The sequence below is a fragment of the Rhinatrema bivittatum genome, chromosome 13 (assembly GCF_901001135.1).
Source record: "Rhinatrema bivittatum chromosome 13, aRhiBiv1.1, whole genome shotgun sequence".
Lineage (NCBI taxonomy): Eukaryota > Metazoa > Chordata > Amphibia > Gymnophiona > Rhinatrematidae > Rhinatrema > Rhinatrema bivittatum.
In genome coordinates, this window is record NC_042627.1 from 51,040,015 (window position 1) to 51,057,998 (window position 17,984).

The 17,984-nt window shown below is 42.0% G+C and overlaps 1 protein-coding gene across 1 annotated transcript in view; it reads right to left on the reverse strand.

The window, feature by feature from the left end:
• The window catches only part of UNC13C (unc-13 homolog C), a 688,103-nt gene extending 672,810 nt beyond the window's left edge, over window positions 1-15,293 (reverse strand). Inside the window, exon 1 of the mRNA XM_029574856.1 lies at window positions 12,125-15,293. Within this exon, the coding sequence (XP_029430716.1) occupies window positions 12,125-15,104 (2,980 nt within the window). The 5' untranslated portion in view covers window positions 15,105-15,293. The remainder of the gene's footprint in view (window positions 1-12,124) is intronic.
• Between the last annotated feature and the right edge of the window lie 2,691 nt (window positions 15,294-17,984).

Here is a 17,984-nt window from a genome sequence, read left to right on the forward strand (position 1 = left end):
CTCATCTAGCAGATGTCAAACAAGTATTACTGAGACTTCGAGAACACCGTTTCTATGCCAAATTGTCGAAATGCGAGTTTCACAAAGAATAAGTGCCTTTTCTGGGCTATATCGTATCAAAACAAGGCTTCCAGATGGATCCCCAAAAATTAGAGAGTATCAAGAATTGGTCTCAACCTACCAGTCTGAAGGCCCTGAGAAGATTTTTGGGGTTTACGAACTACTATAGAAGCTTCATAAAGAACTATTCTTCTTTGACAGTGCCCTCACGGGACTACACCCCATGGGCGTGGTCAGCTACCACAGTGTCCAAGGATCCACCCAAACACCATTAACCATAACACAAGTACAAATTGTACATATTAAAAGCAACCACATACTTTGCACCTATTTGTACAAGTGGGAGCAAAATAGGGCACATATGTTTGGAAATCCCATGTATGCACACTGTTCTCCTTCTTTAGCTAAATGTACGTAATATATGTCACCGTGCACACTTTTGACCTTATTTGAAGAAGGCAGATTTACATGCTTATAAGTCAATTTTCAAAGGAATTACATATGTAAATGTAACATACTATCATAGCAATTTTCAAAAGCCATTTACTTGTGTTAAGTACACTTAGCATGGGTAAAACCTATCGACAATTCAAAGGTACATAGTGGAGCAATTTTCAAAAGCCCACTTACATGGGTAAAATGCATATATACATGTAAAGCTGATTTTTAAGCAAGCAAAAGTTTTTTAAAATCAAGCTCTTAAAGTGCACTTGTATGCGTAAAACCTATTGACAATTCAGTAGCATATATCACAGCAATTTTCAAATGTGTTAATTTTAAATGTGTTAATTCTTTTGAAAATTACCTCCTTTATGTGCAGACTTTACTCTGAATTTTCAAAGAAAACTTAGGCGCTTAAGTTCACTGTGAAACTTACTGCTTAAGTTGGCTAGTATGCATACAAGCTCATCTGCACAAAGATAGACCTGCTCTATTGAGGGTGTAACTTGTCCGGGAGAACTTATGTACTTAAAGGTGAATTTTCAAAGAGTTGCATGCATACAAATTAGCAGATGTGCATGCAAATAGCACATATTAATGTAAATGCTAATTTTATAAACCTCAAATAAATGTCAGTAATGGTGCACAAATAAATTTGCTCATATAAAAAAGGGCAGGCCAGGGGCATTCTGGAGCTGGGGGGGGGGGGGGGGGGGGGTGTCAACATTTGTGCACATAAGTTGCTATTTTATTACCTGCCAAAGGGATACACATATAGCTGCCACCGATGCATATTTACATCTGCTGATTATCTAGCATAAGTGAGAATAAAATTCTTTAAAGTCAAATATTGATTGGATGAGGGGTCAGGGTAAACTGGGGGGGGGGGGGGGGGGGAGTTCAGGCTGAAGAATCAGGAGGGTTCTGATGACCTAGAGATAGACTGGGCATACTGGTGGACTAATAGGTAAAACGGGTCATTTCCTTCTCGCGCGCATGTTACAAAATTTGATGATTTACATACATAAAAGCTGACAAGTGCTAAGGAAAATACGTGAGTGAAATCTGCACGTGTAAATGCTTAAAATTAAGAACAGAAATACTTGCGTATAGGAGATATGGGCCGCTTATCCCGATAAATTTCGACTTCTCTGGGTAAGTGACAGCTACTTATCACGCTAATTAAAATAGCTGGATAAGAACATAAGAACATAAGAAATTGCCATGCTGGATCAGACCAAGGGTCCATCAAGCCCAGCATCCTGTTTCCAACAGAGGCCAAACCAGGCCACAAGAACCTGGCAATTACCCAAACACCAAGAAGATCCCATGCTACTGATGCAATCAATAGCAGTGGCTATTAACTAAGTTAACTTGATTAATAGCAGTTAATGGACTTCTCCAAACCTTTTTTGAACCCAGCTACACTAACTGCATTAACCACATCTTCTGGCAACAAATTCCAGAGCTTTATTGTGCGTTGAGTGAAAAAGAATTTTCTCCAATTAGTCTTAAATGTGCTACTTGCTAACTTCATGGAATGCCCCCTAGTCCTTCTATTATCCAAAAGTGTAAATAACCTATTCACATCTACTCTTTCAAGACCTCTCATGATCTTAAAGACCTCTATCATATCCCCCCCTCAGCCGTCTCTTCTCCAAGCTGAACAGCCCTAATCTATTCAGCCTTTCCTCATATGGGAGCTGTTCCATCCCCTTTATCATTTTGGTTGCCCTTCTCTGTACCTTCTCCATCGCAATTATATCTTTTTTGTAATATATCATAATTCGCTTGTGATTTAACTACTCTGAATAATTTTGTATCGTCCGCAAATTTGATAACCTCACTCGGCGTATTCCTTTCGAGATCATTTATATAAGTGCTAAAATGCCATCTATCTGGCTATGTTAAAAATACATGCCACGTATCTTTAAGATACATGAACATGGGTAGATTTAAGTGTATTTTATATAGTGAGCACATATTCTCATACACGATATAGCGTGTATATGGGCACATGTGCGGTTTTAAAGTTATCCTTCTTGTAGCGAATTTTTAAAGGTGTTATGCAGATAACACCTCCCCTCCCCATTTCCCTGTTTTTTATATTTTCCATCTACTGTTTGATGTAAACCGATATGATGTACCTACTAATATCGGTATAAAAAAAGCCTTTAAATAAATAAACAAATAAATAAAAGTAGCATATATCTGAGCAATTTTCAAAATCCCATTTATGCTGTAAGATCCAGTTTTACGTGTGTAAATCCTTTTGAAAATTCAGTTTTTATGGAATTTTCAAAGGAGTTATGCATTTAAAATTAGCAATTTTCAAAAACTCATTTACAGGCGTAAAACCCAGTTTTATGCACATACATCCTTTTGCAAATTTAGCCCATACTTTTTAAAATACAAAAGTCCAAATTCTACCCCAGCTCTGCCTCCTGAAATGCCTTTCCACAATACATGTAAAAGTATATGTAAAATTAGGTTGTGTGTACTTTTATATGCATGAGAAGCTTTTAAAATTCAGACCATAATGTTTAATATGGGTGAATTTAGATGACATAAAAGATGCCATGCTTGCTGGTCAGCGTTATCTTGGATCCCTGTGGGTATCTTTTCTGGGGAAAAAGAGCATGAAACAATTTAAATAGTCCTTACTAGGTGTAGTAATGCAAACAATTAGGCTTTATTGAACTAGTGTAACGAGGTTTTAAATGGACCTTGTGTTAATTCAAGAAATTGTGGAGTTACACTATTTCAATAATGCCTAATTGTTTGCATTACTACATCTTTTCCCTATCACACCCCGGCCCTCCATCAGGTCGGTCTCCCCCTCCCACCCCGGTCTTAACCTCGGGATCCTCTTCCCGCTCTAGAATACAACTAAATGCCTATGCCTTTAGTTTAAATAACTTTCGCTCATTATTTTATATTTATATCAACTCACCACTTACTGTTAAACTTAACTTAATACTAACTAATTTGTATGGTGTTCACTTAACTATATATATTGTTTTCAGTGCATTTCCAGAATTTCCTAACAGCAGTTGGTACATTTTATATATATAACCCATTCTTTTATGTTTCATGCAATGTTCATGTATCTTAATAGCCGTCTGTACTTAACAATTTGTATTACTAGCAGTTTTATTTGTATTTAACCCCAGTTTAGTACATTTGGATCCCAGTTCGCATCTCCCCTGTTCTATGTAATGCTTTTTTACGCAACACTGTTTGTTTCAATGTAAACCGATGTGATATATAGCTCCTACATGAACACCGGTATAGAAAAATCCAAAATAAATAAATAAATCTAGTAAGGACTATTTCAATTGTTTCACGCTCTCTTTTTTTTTGCTGATTTTCACAAATGAGCGTTGAATCTCTTTCTGACATTTTGTGATATCTTTCTTGGGCCATCTTTTAAACTTAAATTGGGAACCTTTCTGAGTAGGTGGGAAAGGATCTAATCATTTAAAATCAACATGTAATTGATTTCATCATATTAATACAGATTTTAAAAACGCAGATCCTCTCCCACCTACTCAGAAAGGTTCCTGAGTGATTAATAAATATATACAATTTAGTTAAAGCAAGGATTCTTCCATTTATGGCAAATTCTAAATTAATTTGCAGAAAATAATAGATTTCAGGAGAAGTGCAGGAAATTAATATATTTCTAACAGTGGTATCTCAGTTTAATTTTAAAATGTGGCCCAGGAAAGATACCCATGGGGCTCCAAGAGAACACTGACCAGTTAACTATGGCATCTTTTCTGCCTTCTAAATTCACCCATATTAATCATCATGGGATGAATTTTCAAACTTTTTTATTCAAGTAAAACACTGTTCTTAAAATATAATTAGTTTCATCATATTCATACAAAGATGTTTTATGTTGTAATAACTTACTTTCAGTCTTTAAAGAAACTTTATTTCATTGTAGAGTGAAGTGAGTGTAATGGTGTATTAATTAGCTTTCGTCTGCTACTTCCAGACAGCCACTAGTATTGGCAGCAAAAGCTAAAATCTTTTCCATTAGCCTAACAGATAAATTATAAAGGGCCAACTGCATGACAGGATCTTTTTTTTTTTTTTTTAAAGCCAATTCTTTATACTGCATGTTAATTCAAAACTGCATAAAAAACATATTTAAATTACTTTAAAACCATGCTTTACTTGATGTCCTTTACTTGATGTTATTTCAAAGTCGGTCTGCTTAAATCTAAACCCAAGAGTCAGTAGGCATTTCACTGTCATTTTCCAACTGAAATCATTGGCAAAATGAAGGTAGAACTCGTGTATGTACAAATGACACTCTAAGCATGTAAAGGAGCCGGGGGCCTGACACTAGCAAAGACCTGCGATATGCAAGGCCACACAACACGGCCACCACTCAGGCACTCTGGTCCCCCAGCAAGACGTAAAATGGCCATATGTCAGCTTTGGTCTTGATGGAGTCTCCCTTCTCCCCTAGGGTTTCTCATGCATGAGATGTTTGTAGGGCCGGACCCTGGTGAAATGGAGAACCCTAGCAGCAAATTCATCTCTCTTCCGGGCAAAGCAATTTGAATCCAGGGATGGGGAGGGAGCTGGGAAGATGCCAGCAACGCATAGCTAGTATTTATGTCTTTTGCTGGCTCCTCTTCTGGCATTTATAGAAATAGTTGCATTTCCCTCCTGCCCCATCCCATTTGTCTGGAGATTTGCCTGGAGATTAGCTTGAAGGGTGGATATCAGGCTCTAGTCAGAGCAGAAGTGGCACACAGGAAGTAAAAAGAGGAATTCTGAGTTTGGGCAAAACTTGTATAGAATAAAGGGTTCCCCTTCCTGCCTTTTCCATCATAATTACTTCAGGGGGACTGAGCTGACCATTTCTAGGCTTCTACAGCCGGATGGGCCTTCTCTCTTCAGAAATATTCAACACAGATGAGGTCTGGCCACTCCTAATCTTTTATGGATGGAGAGGGGACTCACTAAAGGGCTACGATATCAGCATCTAATGAGAACATGACAAGGAGGACAGCAGTACAAATAAAAGTGGGATGTGACTGACAGCAGCTCTTCATTAAAACAGTGGAGAATTGCTTAAACAGATAACCTCTTGCAATGCAGGAGGCGCCAGCGCGCCTATTTTGCATAGGCCGCCGGCACACGCAAAGCCCCGGGACGCGCGTAAGTCCCAGGTCTTTGCTTGGGGGCGTGTCGGGGGCGGCACGGTGTTCGGGGCGTGTCTGGGGGCGTGTCTAGAGGCGTGATGGTGGTTTGGGGGTGAGGCCGAGTGCTCCGGCACAGCGGCCTGTGCCGGGGCAGGGAGCCAGCGACACGCACAAGTTACCCCTGCCAGAGGCAGGCGTAACTCAACGAAATAAAGTAGAGGAGGGGGATTTAGTTAGGGCTGGGGGTTAGGTTAGATAGGGGAAGGGAGGGAAAGGTGGGAGGGGGACAAAAAAAAAAGTTCCCTCCGAGGCCGCTCCGATTTCGGAGCGGCCTCGGAGGGAACGGAGGCAGGCTGCGCGGCTCGGCGCGTACAGGCTGCCGATTTTGCGCAGCCTTGAGCGCGCCGATCCCGGCTTGCGTGCACCAACCCCAGATTTTAAAAGAAAAGCGTGGCTACGCGCGTATCTTTTAAAATCCGGCGTGCTTTTGTTTGCGCCGGTTGCGCACGTGCGTACTTTATTAAAATCTGCCCCTAAGGTTTTCTGCAAGACGCAGCTTGTTGATATAAAATTATCAGGTGTTGCTCTGTGCTCAGGAAAGGAAAGCTATATTCCCACATTCATGCCCTACCTTCTATAATAATTTAACAATGGGTTAAAGGACAATGTATTAACACGTTTTATAGAATGTAGAGATGCGGCTGGGTACAGACTGCACATCTATGTTGTGTAAATCATTTTACTAGTAAAGGAAATGAGTAGCCACATAGGCGACTTACATATACTTTGAGCGCTTTTGGTATGGGCTCTAAAGTAACTACCTGGGCTAGATACTGGTTGAGTTGGATACAAAGTGAGGTGGTAAATGGAGTTCACCTGAGGAAAGCGTGGTTACTAGTGTTGTGTAGGGAAGTGAATCGTTTTTGAACGCGATTAAAATTATCGTCAGATAATTTTAAAATCGTCCAAAATCGTTAGAGTGCACGATACAATACAAATGCCCCCGATTTATCGTCAGGGGCATTTGTATTGTATCGTTAAATAGGGCGCGGGAAAACCGGCACACCAAAAAAACCCTAAAACCCACCCCGAACCTTTAAAACAAATCCCCCACCCTCCTGAACCCCCCAAAAATGTTTTAAATTACCTGGGGTCCAGTGGGGGGCCCCGACGCGATCTCCAGCTCTCTGGCCATGGCTGCATTGAGAAATGGCGCCAGTGGCCCTTTGCCCTTATCATGTGACAGGGCAAAGGTAGCGCCGGCGCCATTTTGGTTCCTGGCTCCCAACGTCACGCGTGCAGGAGATCGCCCCCGGACCCCCGCTGGACCCCCAGGGACTTTTGGCCAGCTTGGGGGGGCCTCCTGACCCCCAAAAGACTTGCCAAAAGTCCAGCGGGCGTCCGGGAGCGACCTCCTGCACGCGGGCCGTATTGCCAATCTTCAAAATGGCACCGGCGCTACCTTTGCCCTCATAGTGAGGGCAAAGCTGGCCAAAAGTCCCTGGGGGTCCAGCGGGGGTCCGGGGGCGATCTCCTGCACGCATGACGTTGGGAGCCAGGAACCAAAATGGCGCCGGCGCTACCTTTGCCCTGTCACATGATAAGGGCAAAGGGCCACCGGCGCCATTTCTCAAAGCAGCCGTGGCCAGAGAGCTGGAGATCGCGTCGGGACCCCCCCACTGAACCCCAGGTAATTTAAAACATTTTGGGGGGGGTTCGGGAGGGTGGGGGATTTGTTTTAAAGGTTCGGGGTGGGTTTTAGGGGTTTTTTGGTGTGCCGGTTTTCCCGCCCTCCCCCGATTTATGATTTTTAACGGTTTTTAACAAAAAAAAACAAAACACGACGATAAGATTTCCCTCCCCCCCAGCCAGAATCGATCGTTAAGACGATCGATCACACGATTCACACCCCTAGTGTTGTGTGACAGGCAACAGTAATTGAACCAATTCTTTTCAGCACTGTCACACGCTACATTGCGCAAGGATTCTTGAAAAAAGTTTGTCTTTTTGCGGATAATACCAAAATCTGCAACAGAATAGACAGCTAGGTGTGGAAAAGTTTACAGCATGGTCTACAGTCTGACAGGTAAGATTTAAAGCCCCCCCCAAGACCGGGATTTATTGGTAATTGCCTATCATGCCCGGCCTTGACAATGAGGGATACTGGGCTTGAAGGAATCTTGGTTTGACCTGGTCTGGAAGTTTTAATATTGCTTGCCATCCAAAGAGATGCTGACTCAGCTAATAGAACTTAGAAAAGGCACACTTTGGACTGTTTATTTTATATAAAGATTATAAGGAAAATGTTTGTTGGGAATTTAAGTATTTTTGGTTGCAGTAAATTTCTGTTGAACACCCTATTAGAGTGTCCAGTGTCCTTCTTCAGAGTTATAGGTACCCTAAAGCAAGGACATCCCAAGAGCAAATATATTCTGTGCGAGCAACCAAAAGGGAGAATGAGAGACTGGTGACCTGGTGCTCCATCCCTGTGAGCTTAGGGTCCTGGAGGTTTATCCTCGCCCCCACCAAAAGAATCCTAGTACCCTGGGCCAGTGGACTGTGTTAACTTGTGGAGTGGGAGAACTGAGAGTAAGAGTAGCTCTGGGGACTACTATTGTGACCTTGCATTCTGGGAGGTCCCAAAGAGGGGGTTATACAAACATTTGTGAAACATAGTGGTAGATTTTCAAAGCCCTGCACCCCGGCGCGCCTATTTTGCATAGGTCGCTGGCGCGCACAAAGCCCCGGAACGCGCGTAAGTCCCGGGGCTTTGCTTGGGGGCGTGTCAGGGGTCGTGTCGGGGATGGCGCGGCATTTGGGGCATATCCAGAGGCATGATGGCGGTCCGGGGGCGGGGCCGAGTGCTCCGGCACAGCGGCCTGTGCTGGGGCAGGGAGCCGGCGACAGGCGTAACTCAACGAAATAAGGTAGGGGAGGGGGATTTAGTTAGGGTTGGGGGGTGGGTTAGATAGGGGAAGGGAGGGAAAGGTGGGGGGGGGGACAAAAAAAGTTCCCTCCGAGGCCGCTCCGATTTCAGAGTATCCTCGGAGGGAACGGAGGCAGGCTGAGCGGCTCGGCAGGTGCAGGCTGCCAATTTTGCGCAGCCTTGCATGTCCCGACCCCGGATTTTTGTTTGCGTCGGTTGCGCGAACAAAAGTGCGCACGCGCGTACTTTTTTAAAATCTGCCCCATAATGTACAATTGAATATATTATATCCATCCCCTAGGGCATATGGAATTTGCAAGCAAATTTTCACAGTGTTACCCTACAGATAATGTAGGCGGGGGGGGGGAGGTCTCCTGGCAATGGGTTCTTCCATACCCACAGACCTTGTTCATGCTTGGTAGCCTGCAAAGTTCTGGCATAAAGCAGACTTGGGATCTCAAAATGAAATCCTTTTTCTTTGCTTGCCTACCGTGTCCTCCTCCAGTCTGCCCTTTTACCAGTACAGATAAAAGTACCTGTGCTGTGAACTGTCATATGTTCTTATAACTGCAGGGAGATTTTCAGCTTAGCTGCCTGGGTAAACCTATTTGAAAATTGTCTTCTCTAGCAATCTAGGCAGAGCCAGGTCATCCATTTGGTGAACTAGGCGGTAACCTATGGCACCGACCCTTAGGGGGCACCGAAGAACAGCCATGTGGTGCCGTGAGCAGAGTCTACCCCGCTCGCAGCAAAGAGGAATAGAGCTTCGTCGGGCTGCAAGCAGCGCATGCTGCTCGAGAGGGGCAAACGAGGTAGGAGTCAGGGCCAAGACCGGCAGGGAGTGGCATGACCGGCGGGGAGGGGGGGAAGGGGGCACAAGGCAGAAGTTGTGTAGGATGCCTACTACCCTTGCACCGGCCCTGAGTCTAGGGCAAGAACATACAGTAACTGTATTACTTAATTTCTTTTTCCATTAAAAAAAAAAGCAACACTACTTTTGATTACCTTCTAATGTGGCATGCGCCACGCTATATAATATTGATGTCACTAATGACAGGCACAGTTTCCCACGTCACTATAAGCCCACTGAAAGGGCAATGGTTTATTTTCAATTCTTGTTTTATGTTGCTTTCCTTGGACTGTGAACATGTACACATGAAAATTGCTAAAAACCAAAACAAAAGCAAGCAGACTTCCAAAGACTGCAGCTCATTACAAACCAGAGTCGGCATTTTCCACCACCTATTTCCAGTGTAAGCATGAAATGGATGATTTGCTTGTGATGTATTTTTGTTTTGTATTTTTTTTTGGGGGGGGGGGGGGGGGGAATTGAATTATGAATGCTTATATAAAATACATAGAAATGGTCAGTTACTATAGCTGAAGCCTTGACAATTGGTGCTACTGCTCATAAGTCTAACTTTTAAATGTGCACACGCATAGGGGTAGATTTTCAAATGGTTGCGCGCGTAAGATACGCTCGCAACCCCCGAAAACCTACCCCTGCCTCCCCTTGCGCACGCCGAGCCTATCTTGCATAGGCTCGGCGGTGCGTGCAAGCCCCGGGATGTGCGTAAGTCCCGGGGCTTCGAATAAGGGACTGGCCGGGGGCATGTCTGGGGGCGTGGTGGCGGGCTGGGGGAGTGTCCGTGGGTGTGACGTGGTCCAGGGGCGGGGCCGAGTGCTCCGCCACAACAGCCTGTGCCGGGGCAGGGAGCCAGCGGCAGGTGTAACTCCACGAAATAAGGTGAGGGGGGGGGTTTAGTTAGGGCTGGGGGATGGGTTAGATTGGGAAAGGGAGGGAAAGGTGGGGGGGGGGGGACCAAAAAAAAAAGTTCCCTGCAAGGTCACTTCGATTTTGGAGCGGCCTTGGAGGGAACGGAGGCAGGCTGCTCGGCTCGGGCACGCAGGTTGCACAATTGTGCACCCCCCTGCACGCGCCAACCCTGGATTTTATAACATGTTCGCGGCAGCGTGTGCATGTTATAAAATTGGGCGTAGATTTGTTCACTCTGGGTTGCGCGAACAAATCTGCGTCCTCGCATAAGTTTAAAGATTTGCCCCATATTGAATGGAGACAAATTATATATTGGCAAAAGCAAAAAAGGCTCCCTGTCTGCTGAACTGCAAACTAAACTAAATGAGAAACTAAATGAGAAAAAAAATGTGTGAAGCTTGCTGGGCAGACTGGATGGGCCATTTGGTCTTCTTCTGCCGTCATTTCTATGTTTCTATGTTTCTATATACTTAAATCTTGAAAACGGGTCACTATTTAAGGTTTGACTGCACTCTACTGAGGGCAATTTTCAAACGCTATTAACCTGGATAACTCTGAAAACTTCCCTCGCTTCCCCCATGTAAAATTTCATGCGGACATCAACGCTGCAGTGCTTTTAATCAGGAAAAAGGTAGACAGGCTCAGAGAAAGGATGGGGCAAGTTAACCTGCAAAGCTTTTCCTTTTCAAAATCACGTGCACTGGTTTTTTCCACAGAAAAAGTGCAGGTGCCAAAGGCCGGTATAAATCTGTGCTGGCATTTTCTCTTGTGGCAATTTTCAAAGTGAGGGAGGGGGTATCGGCTCTGAGTTTCCCTTGGAGAACTGGTGCAAAGCTGTGCTCTTTGTATGAATTGTTTGCAAATTACCCCAATTAGTCCTTCTGCAATCCAACAGATTAGAACCTGTGAAAATGGCACTTCTCCTTCTGGTCATGGGATTCGGTGTAATTTTAAACTGCTGGTAGATTTGAGAGAGGAGAAATTCCCAAAGTAAACATTTGCCAGAGTTTGCAATGTACTAATTAGTACAAAATCAATTCCTTTGGCTGAAGGCACAACCATTAATCTTACAAGAGAGGGTGTCAGATTGTTTTTGTTTTATTTTGATGGCAGCTAGAAATAATAAGCAAAGATTCAGTCAAGGTGACAATTACCATCTGCGACTTATAGTATTTATGATGGTCTAATGAATTTTATTATATGAATATATTTAATTGCATATATTTCATTTTTAGAAAACCCCTCCAATTTTCTGTGCAGAGGTATGATGACCCAATAACAGATATAAAACTAATTTGTTTATAAAATAATTAAGATATTGTAATATGGATAATAAATCACATCTGCATAGCAAAATAAATTATTTAAAAGTATGACTGCTTAAATTTGTATAGAAGGAAAATGACCGTTGACATTTTATTTCTGAAACTTATAAATTATATACAATGCAGAAACATTTCAAGTCCACTAAGTATCAGTTAATTAAATGAAACTTTACATACCTTTAAATCAAAGTCTTGATTGTTCATCTACATTATAAATTATATTTCTTTATAGTGCTAAAATCTTTTTTCATTATAGTTTAATGCGTACAGACTGCTAAATATTTTAGAATTCAGTAAAATTAGATGTTAAATTTCAAGAGGCATTTTGAGGTCACAATCAGAACATTTATCTTATTCCTATATGTAGTATAACAAATGTTGTTGTTCATAATTACTATAACATTTAAAATATATATTTAAATATCAGTACCTCCTGAAAGAATCTTCTCCTCCAGATCAGCCATTTGCTTCCTATATGCTTTTAGAGCAGCTTCTTTAAAAGATGGATGAATTTTATTTCTCTTTGGAATGTCAATAGTTATCTCTGGGACATTTTGGTTTTCATCTTCCATTACTGGTGCTTCATTAGTTAGCTCCCCTGCAGGTTCCAATATTTCTTCACTAACCAGAACGTCATATTGAGTGTCATACTCATTATCCTGTAAAGTTTCATAAGACATTTCATAGGAAAAAGTTTCATATCCTTGAACCTGTTCAGATGTTTCACTCGTGCAAGTCCTGTTTTCTAGTTTGGCGAGAACTTGCTCCATGACTTCCACATAATCTGATTCATTATCAGCAGCTGTCTCACTGTAATTGTAGTCACCTTCGTCCTCGGCCTTGTAATAGTAAGGCTCTATATACACATCAGAATCAAGGGTTGTGCTAGATTCATTTGCCGTTGACTGGGATAAAGTCCGAAATCTCCCCATAAATGAAGAGCCACTGTCCTCAGCCCCACTTAGGCTTTGTGTGCTTTTGTTCCACACTACTTCTAAAGCAGATTTGGCACGCTGAAGGGTAGACCCAAATTTAGGGAAACTGAAGGTCTTGTCAGAAAGGTCTATGCTTAGTCGGCTATGCCATGATTTAGGGGGTGCTTCCTCAGAGTCATCACTTTGTAATTCGCTCTGGCTTCGATACATCATAGGCAATCTGTTTTGATTTTGGTAAATGTCATTAGAATTTGTTTCCACATAAGCATCATACTGGCTCAGCCATTCATTCTGTACTTCGCTGTCAAGGCCGGGACATGATAGGCAATTACCATCATCAGCAAAAACATAATTATCAGTGTCATACTGCAAGTCTGTATTTTGAGAGTTTTCAAAGTCTTGTGTGTGATTTTCCATCTGCTGGTCAGAAGAACTGTTATAAACAAAGCCCTGTTGTGTGGAAACATCTAGACCAGAGTCTATGCCATGTTCTAAATGTTGCCAGTCTTTCCATGGTGAAAGATCACCTTGTAAAGAAAGTTGTGAATCACTGTAACGACTTTTGTCTCCTGATATACAAATTATTCCATTGCTTACACCACTATCAGCAGTTTCAGTATTCTCTACTTCAGTTTGTTCTAGACAAGGTTGACTTTCGGAATTGAAAGGTTGATCTTGTGAGTCTAGAAACCACTTAGATGAGGCATCCTCCTGTCTTCTCTGCCAAAGCTCTCGATCAGAAGATGACATCAACGAGCTGCCATTGATTCTAAGAAAACACTGCGTCTCTGAAAAATCCTCTGAATAAGACTGACATAATTTTGAAAAATCGGATTCTGAACGGCTAAGCTTAGGTGTCAGATAATCATTCTGAGAATGCCAAAGGGGTTTCATATCTGAATAAGTCTTGTCTTGCTTTTCTAGGCTATCAGAGTCTGGGGACTGAAATGTTAATTCACCATATTCTGCTTTATTTGTGAATGCATGGACATCAGTCATTCTATTATGTTTTCTTGTATGTGGAGATTCTTCATTTTGTTTTGGGCTGGTTGTTATCTGAAAAGCTGACTTTGAAATCACTGCATAACTATTCCTGTTAATATCAGACTCTATTTCCTTATCACTGTCATCAGGTGATTCCCAGTCATCCTGCTTTGTGTTCAAATCAATTGCTGAGAGTTTCATATCCATGCTTTCATAAGTTTGGGAAGATGGAAGCCCTCGCTCTTTTTTCATTTTTATATCATGAGTAAAATCTGTAGAAATCCCAATACCTGTCCCTTTAAGTTTGTAACACTTTTTTAAAACTATATCTCTTTCCTGTGATGATGCAAAATATACAAGGATGGGCCTTGGCTTTGCATTTGGACAGTCTCGCTGCTGCCCTAATCTATGGGCAAATTCAACTTTAATTGTGTTTTGTGCATCAGAAAATCCCATCTTTTCAATTAAAATTCGGTAAACAACATTTTCAGAGTTTTCATATCTTTCTTCAGGCACATTTAAAAATCGGAGGCTTGCTTTACTACCTTGATGACCAATTTGTTTAATATAGTCATGTATATCTCTTGTTTCTCTTCTAGATTGCACAAACCCAGAACGCAACTGTTCTATTTCACTTTGTACAACTTCTACACTGCTAGAGATTTCATCAATAGATTGCTTGAGAGCATTCACATGTCCTCTTAGTTCTGAAAGTTCAGTCTCTATTTGACTAATTCCCTGAAGTTCTTTAAAGATCATTTCCATAACATCATGTGTTTGACTTAAGCAACTAGTCGAACTAAAACCAGGTTCAAGAGTATTTGTTTTTTGTTGTCGACCTGGTCTGTCGAGAGATTTGCTCCGTAGTCCCCAAGTTTTTTTCCAAGTGCTCACTTCTGAGTCTGAGGAGACACAGTCTTGGCTCTTTTTCCATTTCCTCAGTTTTTTTAAAGCCCCTAGTTTCAGGGTATGTAAAGTACGTTCCCCATCTGAACTTCCATCAGATGGAGCAAGACTACTCAAGCTTTTTCTATTACGCCTTACCGGCATTGTGTGTGATATGTACTCTTTTATCCTGTTACCTCCTTTTATTTCATTTAATGACTCGGTGCATGAACTCTCAATTGAGGAGATTTCTTGAGGTAAATCTTCATGATTATTATTAGCTACAAAAATACTCTTTTGTAGTCCATTAGAAATAGCTACTCTGTAACTGAACGTTGGAGAAAGTGAAAATTCTCTGTTTCCTGTATTGTCTTCTGCTGATAAGTTGCAGGCAGATGGGCACTTGGCAATCTTTCTAACAGTGCTCTTTATGGAATTTGAAATTTTAGGAGGTTTTGTTTGTCCGGCTTGAGAGAGATCTTGTTCCTTGCTGTTTTGACAATTTACTTTCTTTTTTGTAGTATTTCCCAATTTCTTTGTAAACATTCCTTTGCAAAGCTTATATATGCAAAATAAGATCAATCTCTTAAAAAGGACAGAAACCATGGAGGACAACTTGTGTCAACCTTTCCTTAAAGAGAAACTAATTTTGAATCCGGAAGAAAATTTGTATCTCCCAATAATCCTTGTGTGGCATCTTTTAATAGTTTAGACATGAATTGCTGAAAATACTGTAGGCTATAAACCAAATCCTGAGAGAGGCCCGCATGCACTGTAAATTCCCGTTCCACTTCTCCTGGCTCCTTGCAGAGTCTAAAAAGGGAGGGAACTGTGTTATCATACCTTTCTTAGATTAATTAACCCATTAAATGCCAATGTCAGACAATAGGAAATTCATGCATTAGAGCGCAAAGGAAATGAAAACACATAATTTTAAAGATAAAGTTTGAGTAAACGCTATAATGTCCAGCATTGTTTTCTTCTTCAGAGAACACCAGAACTTCCTTGAGATAGATAAAAAAAACTTGTGTTTAATAACAGAATACCCTTATAACACAAATCTATGATCTAGAAAGGATTATAATGGAACTCTAAGAAATACTTTATGAAGGGGATGCTTCTTTAACAGGAGCTCAATATTTTTCAAAAAATCATATTTTATTGCAAAGTCTGTTTTCCAGAAACAACACATAGAAATAATTAGCTTAATATTACGTCCAGTATTCACCTGTTTCTATAGGTCAAAAATATTCAACCATGTATAGGAATGACTCGCGTTCTAAAAGGAAATGTGTTAAAGAAGCTTCCTCTAACAAACTGCTGCAACAGGTGTGTTACTATTCAGGTTCCAAAAGCAGCTAAAATAAACCTGGATGTAAAAGATTAGAGAAAGAGATATCCACCAAGCTAACTAATTATAGATAGTATGCCAATAAAGTACTGTTAATTAAACAATTTTTGTGTCTCAAAATATATGCTGATTACAGTGCAAAATTGCAAATCACCAATATCCCTGCCATACTGTTATTAATTTTGGGGCAAACCCAATATAATTCAAGCATTAATACAATTTTGCCTCCTGCTTCTTTCTCCATAACCAATTACTCCAAAAGAAGCTCCTTATTTCTTTTTTAAAAAGTGCAAAAAACTGGAGAAACTCACAATAATTAATTTACATTACTGAGGCAGGTACAAAGCTGCCACACTGCAACTTGTTCATTACTTTAAAAGTAGTTCTTAATTACACTAGACTTCTCAGAAAACAAAATGTTTGTACTAAGAGCTGCTTTTCACTAGATGGTATTTCTTTTAGACTCAGCAGTTAGCAAATTTTGTGCAGCACTAAATATTGGCCCAATTACATAATCTTTTTTCTAAACAATACAAACCTATTCAAACATCAAAGAAAATAGGTTCAATCATAAATAAGCAAGCATAGGAATAGGTACAAACAAACATTCTTACCATAGCTTTGGTATGTTTGCTCGAATCAAATAAGCCCCATGATTAGAATTAGGGATGTGAATCGTTTTAGGACGATTAAAATTATCGTCCGATAATTTTAATATCGTCTTAAACCGTTATGGAACACAATACAATACAGATTCTAACGATTTATCGTTATAAATCGTTAGAATCGTGAGCCGGCACACTAAAACCCCCTAAAACCCACCCCCGACCCTTTAAATTAAATCCCCCACCCTCCCGAACCCCCCCCCCAAATAACTTAAATAACCTGCGGGTCCAGCGGCGGTCCGGAACGGCAGCGGTCCGGAACGGGCTCCTGCTCTGAATCTTGTCGTCTTCAGCCGGCGCCATTTTCCAAAATGGCGCCGAAAAATGGCGGCGGCCATAGACGAAAAAGATTGGACGGCAGGAGGTCCTTCCGGACCCCCGCTGGACTTTTGGCAAGTCTCGTGGGGGTCAGGAGGCCCCCCACAAGCTGGCCAAAAGTTCCTGGAGGTCCAGCGGGGGTCAGGGAGCGATTTCCCGCCGCGAATCGTTTTCGTACGGAAAATGGCGCCGGCAGGAGATCGACTGCAGGAGGTCGTTCAGCGAGGGTTCCGGCGCCTCGCTGAACGACCTCCTGCAGTCGATCTCCTGCCGGCGCCATTTTCCGTACGAAAACGATTCGCGGCGGGAAATCGCTCCCTGACCCCCGCTGGACCTCCAGGAACTTTTGGCCAGCTTGTGGGGGGCCTCCTGACCCCACGAGACTTGCCAAAAGTCCAGCGGGGGTCCGGAAGGACCTCCTGCCGTCCAATCTTTTTGTCTATGGCCGCCGCCATTTTTCGGCGCCATTTTGGAAAATGGCGCCGGCTGAAGACGACAAGATTCAGAGCAGGAGCCCGTTCCGGACCGCTGCCGTTCCGGACCGCTGCTGGACCCGCAGGTTATTTAAGTTATTTGGGGGGGGGTTCGGGAGGGTGGGGGATTTAATTTAAAGGGTCGGGGGTGGGTTTTAGGGGGTTTTAATGTGCCGGTTTTTCGATTTTTCGATTTTTATAACGATTTTTTCACGATATTTTACCCCCCCAAACGGCAACAATACGATTCCCTCCCCCTCCCAGCCGAAATCGATCGTTAAGACGATCGAGGACACGATTCACATCCCTAATTAGAATACAGCTATGTTTTGGAACCTTGCCCATCAGAAAGGCTAATCCTGGTTTATCCAGAAAATAAGGGGTGAAATTTAAAAAAAAACTTAGCTCCTAAATTAGGTGCCTATGAGGATCATTTATCAAATCGCGTTAGGGCCCTAATGCCCGCAATAACGCCATAACGCATGTGAGAAATACCGCACTGCAAATTATGTGTGCAAATTCTTCATTTGCATTCAAGTGGGAGGAGTTTGGGCAGAGTAAATGGAAATGAGGGTCAGTTAGTGTGGTGTGCGATAGAGTAACAGAAATAACTGTACCCTTTTCCTGTGCGTTGTGCCTGCATTAGCTGTGTGCTACTGGACAAAAATGTTTTTATTGT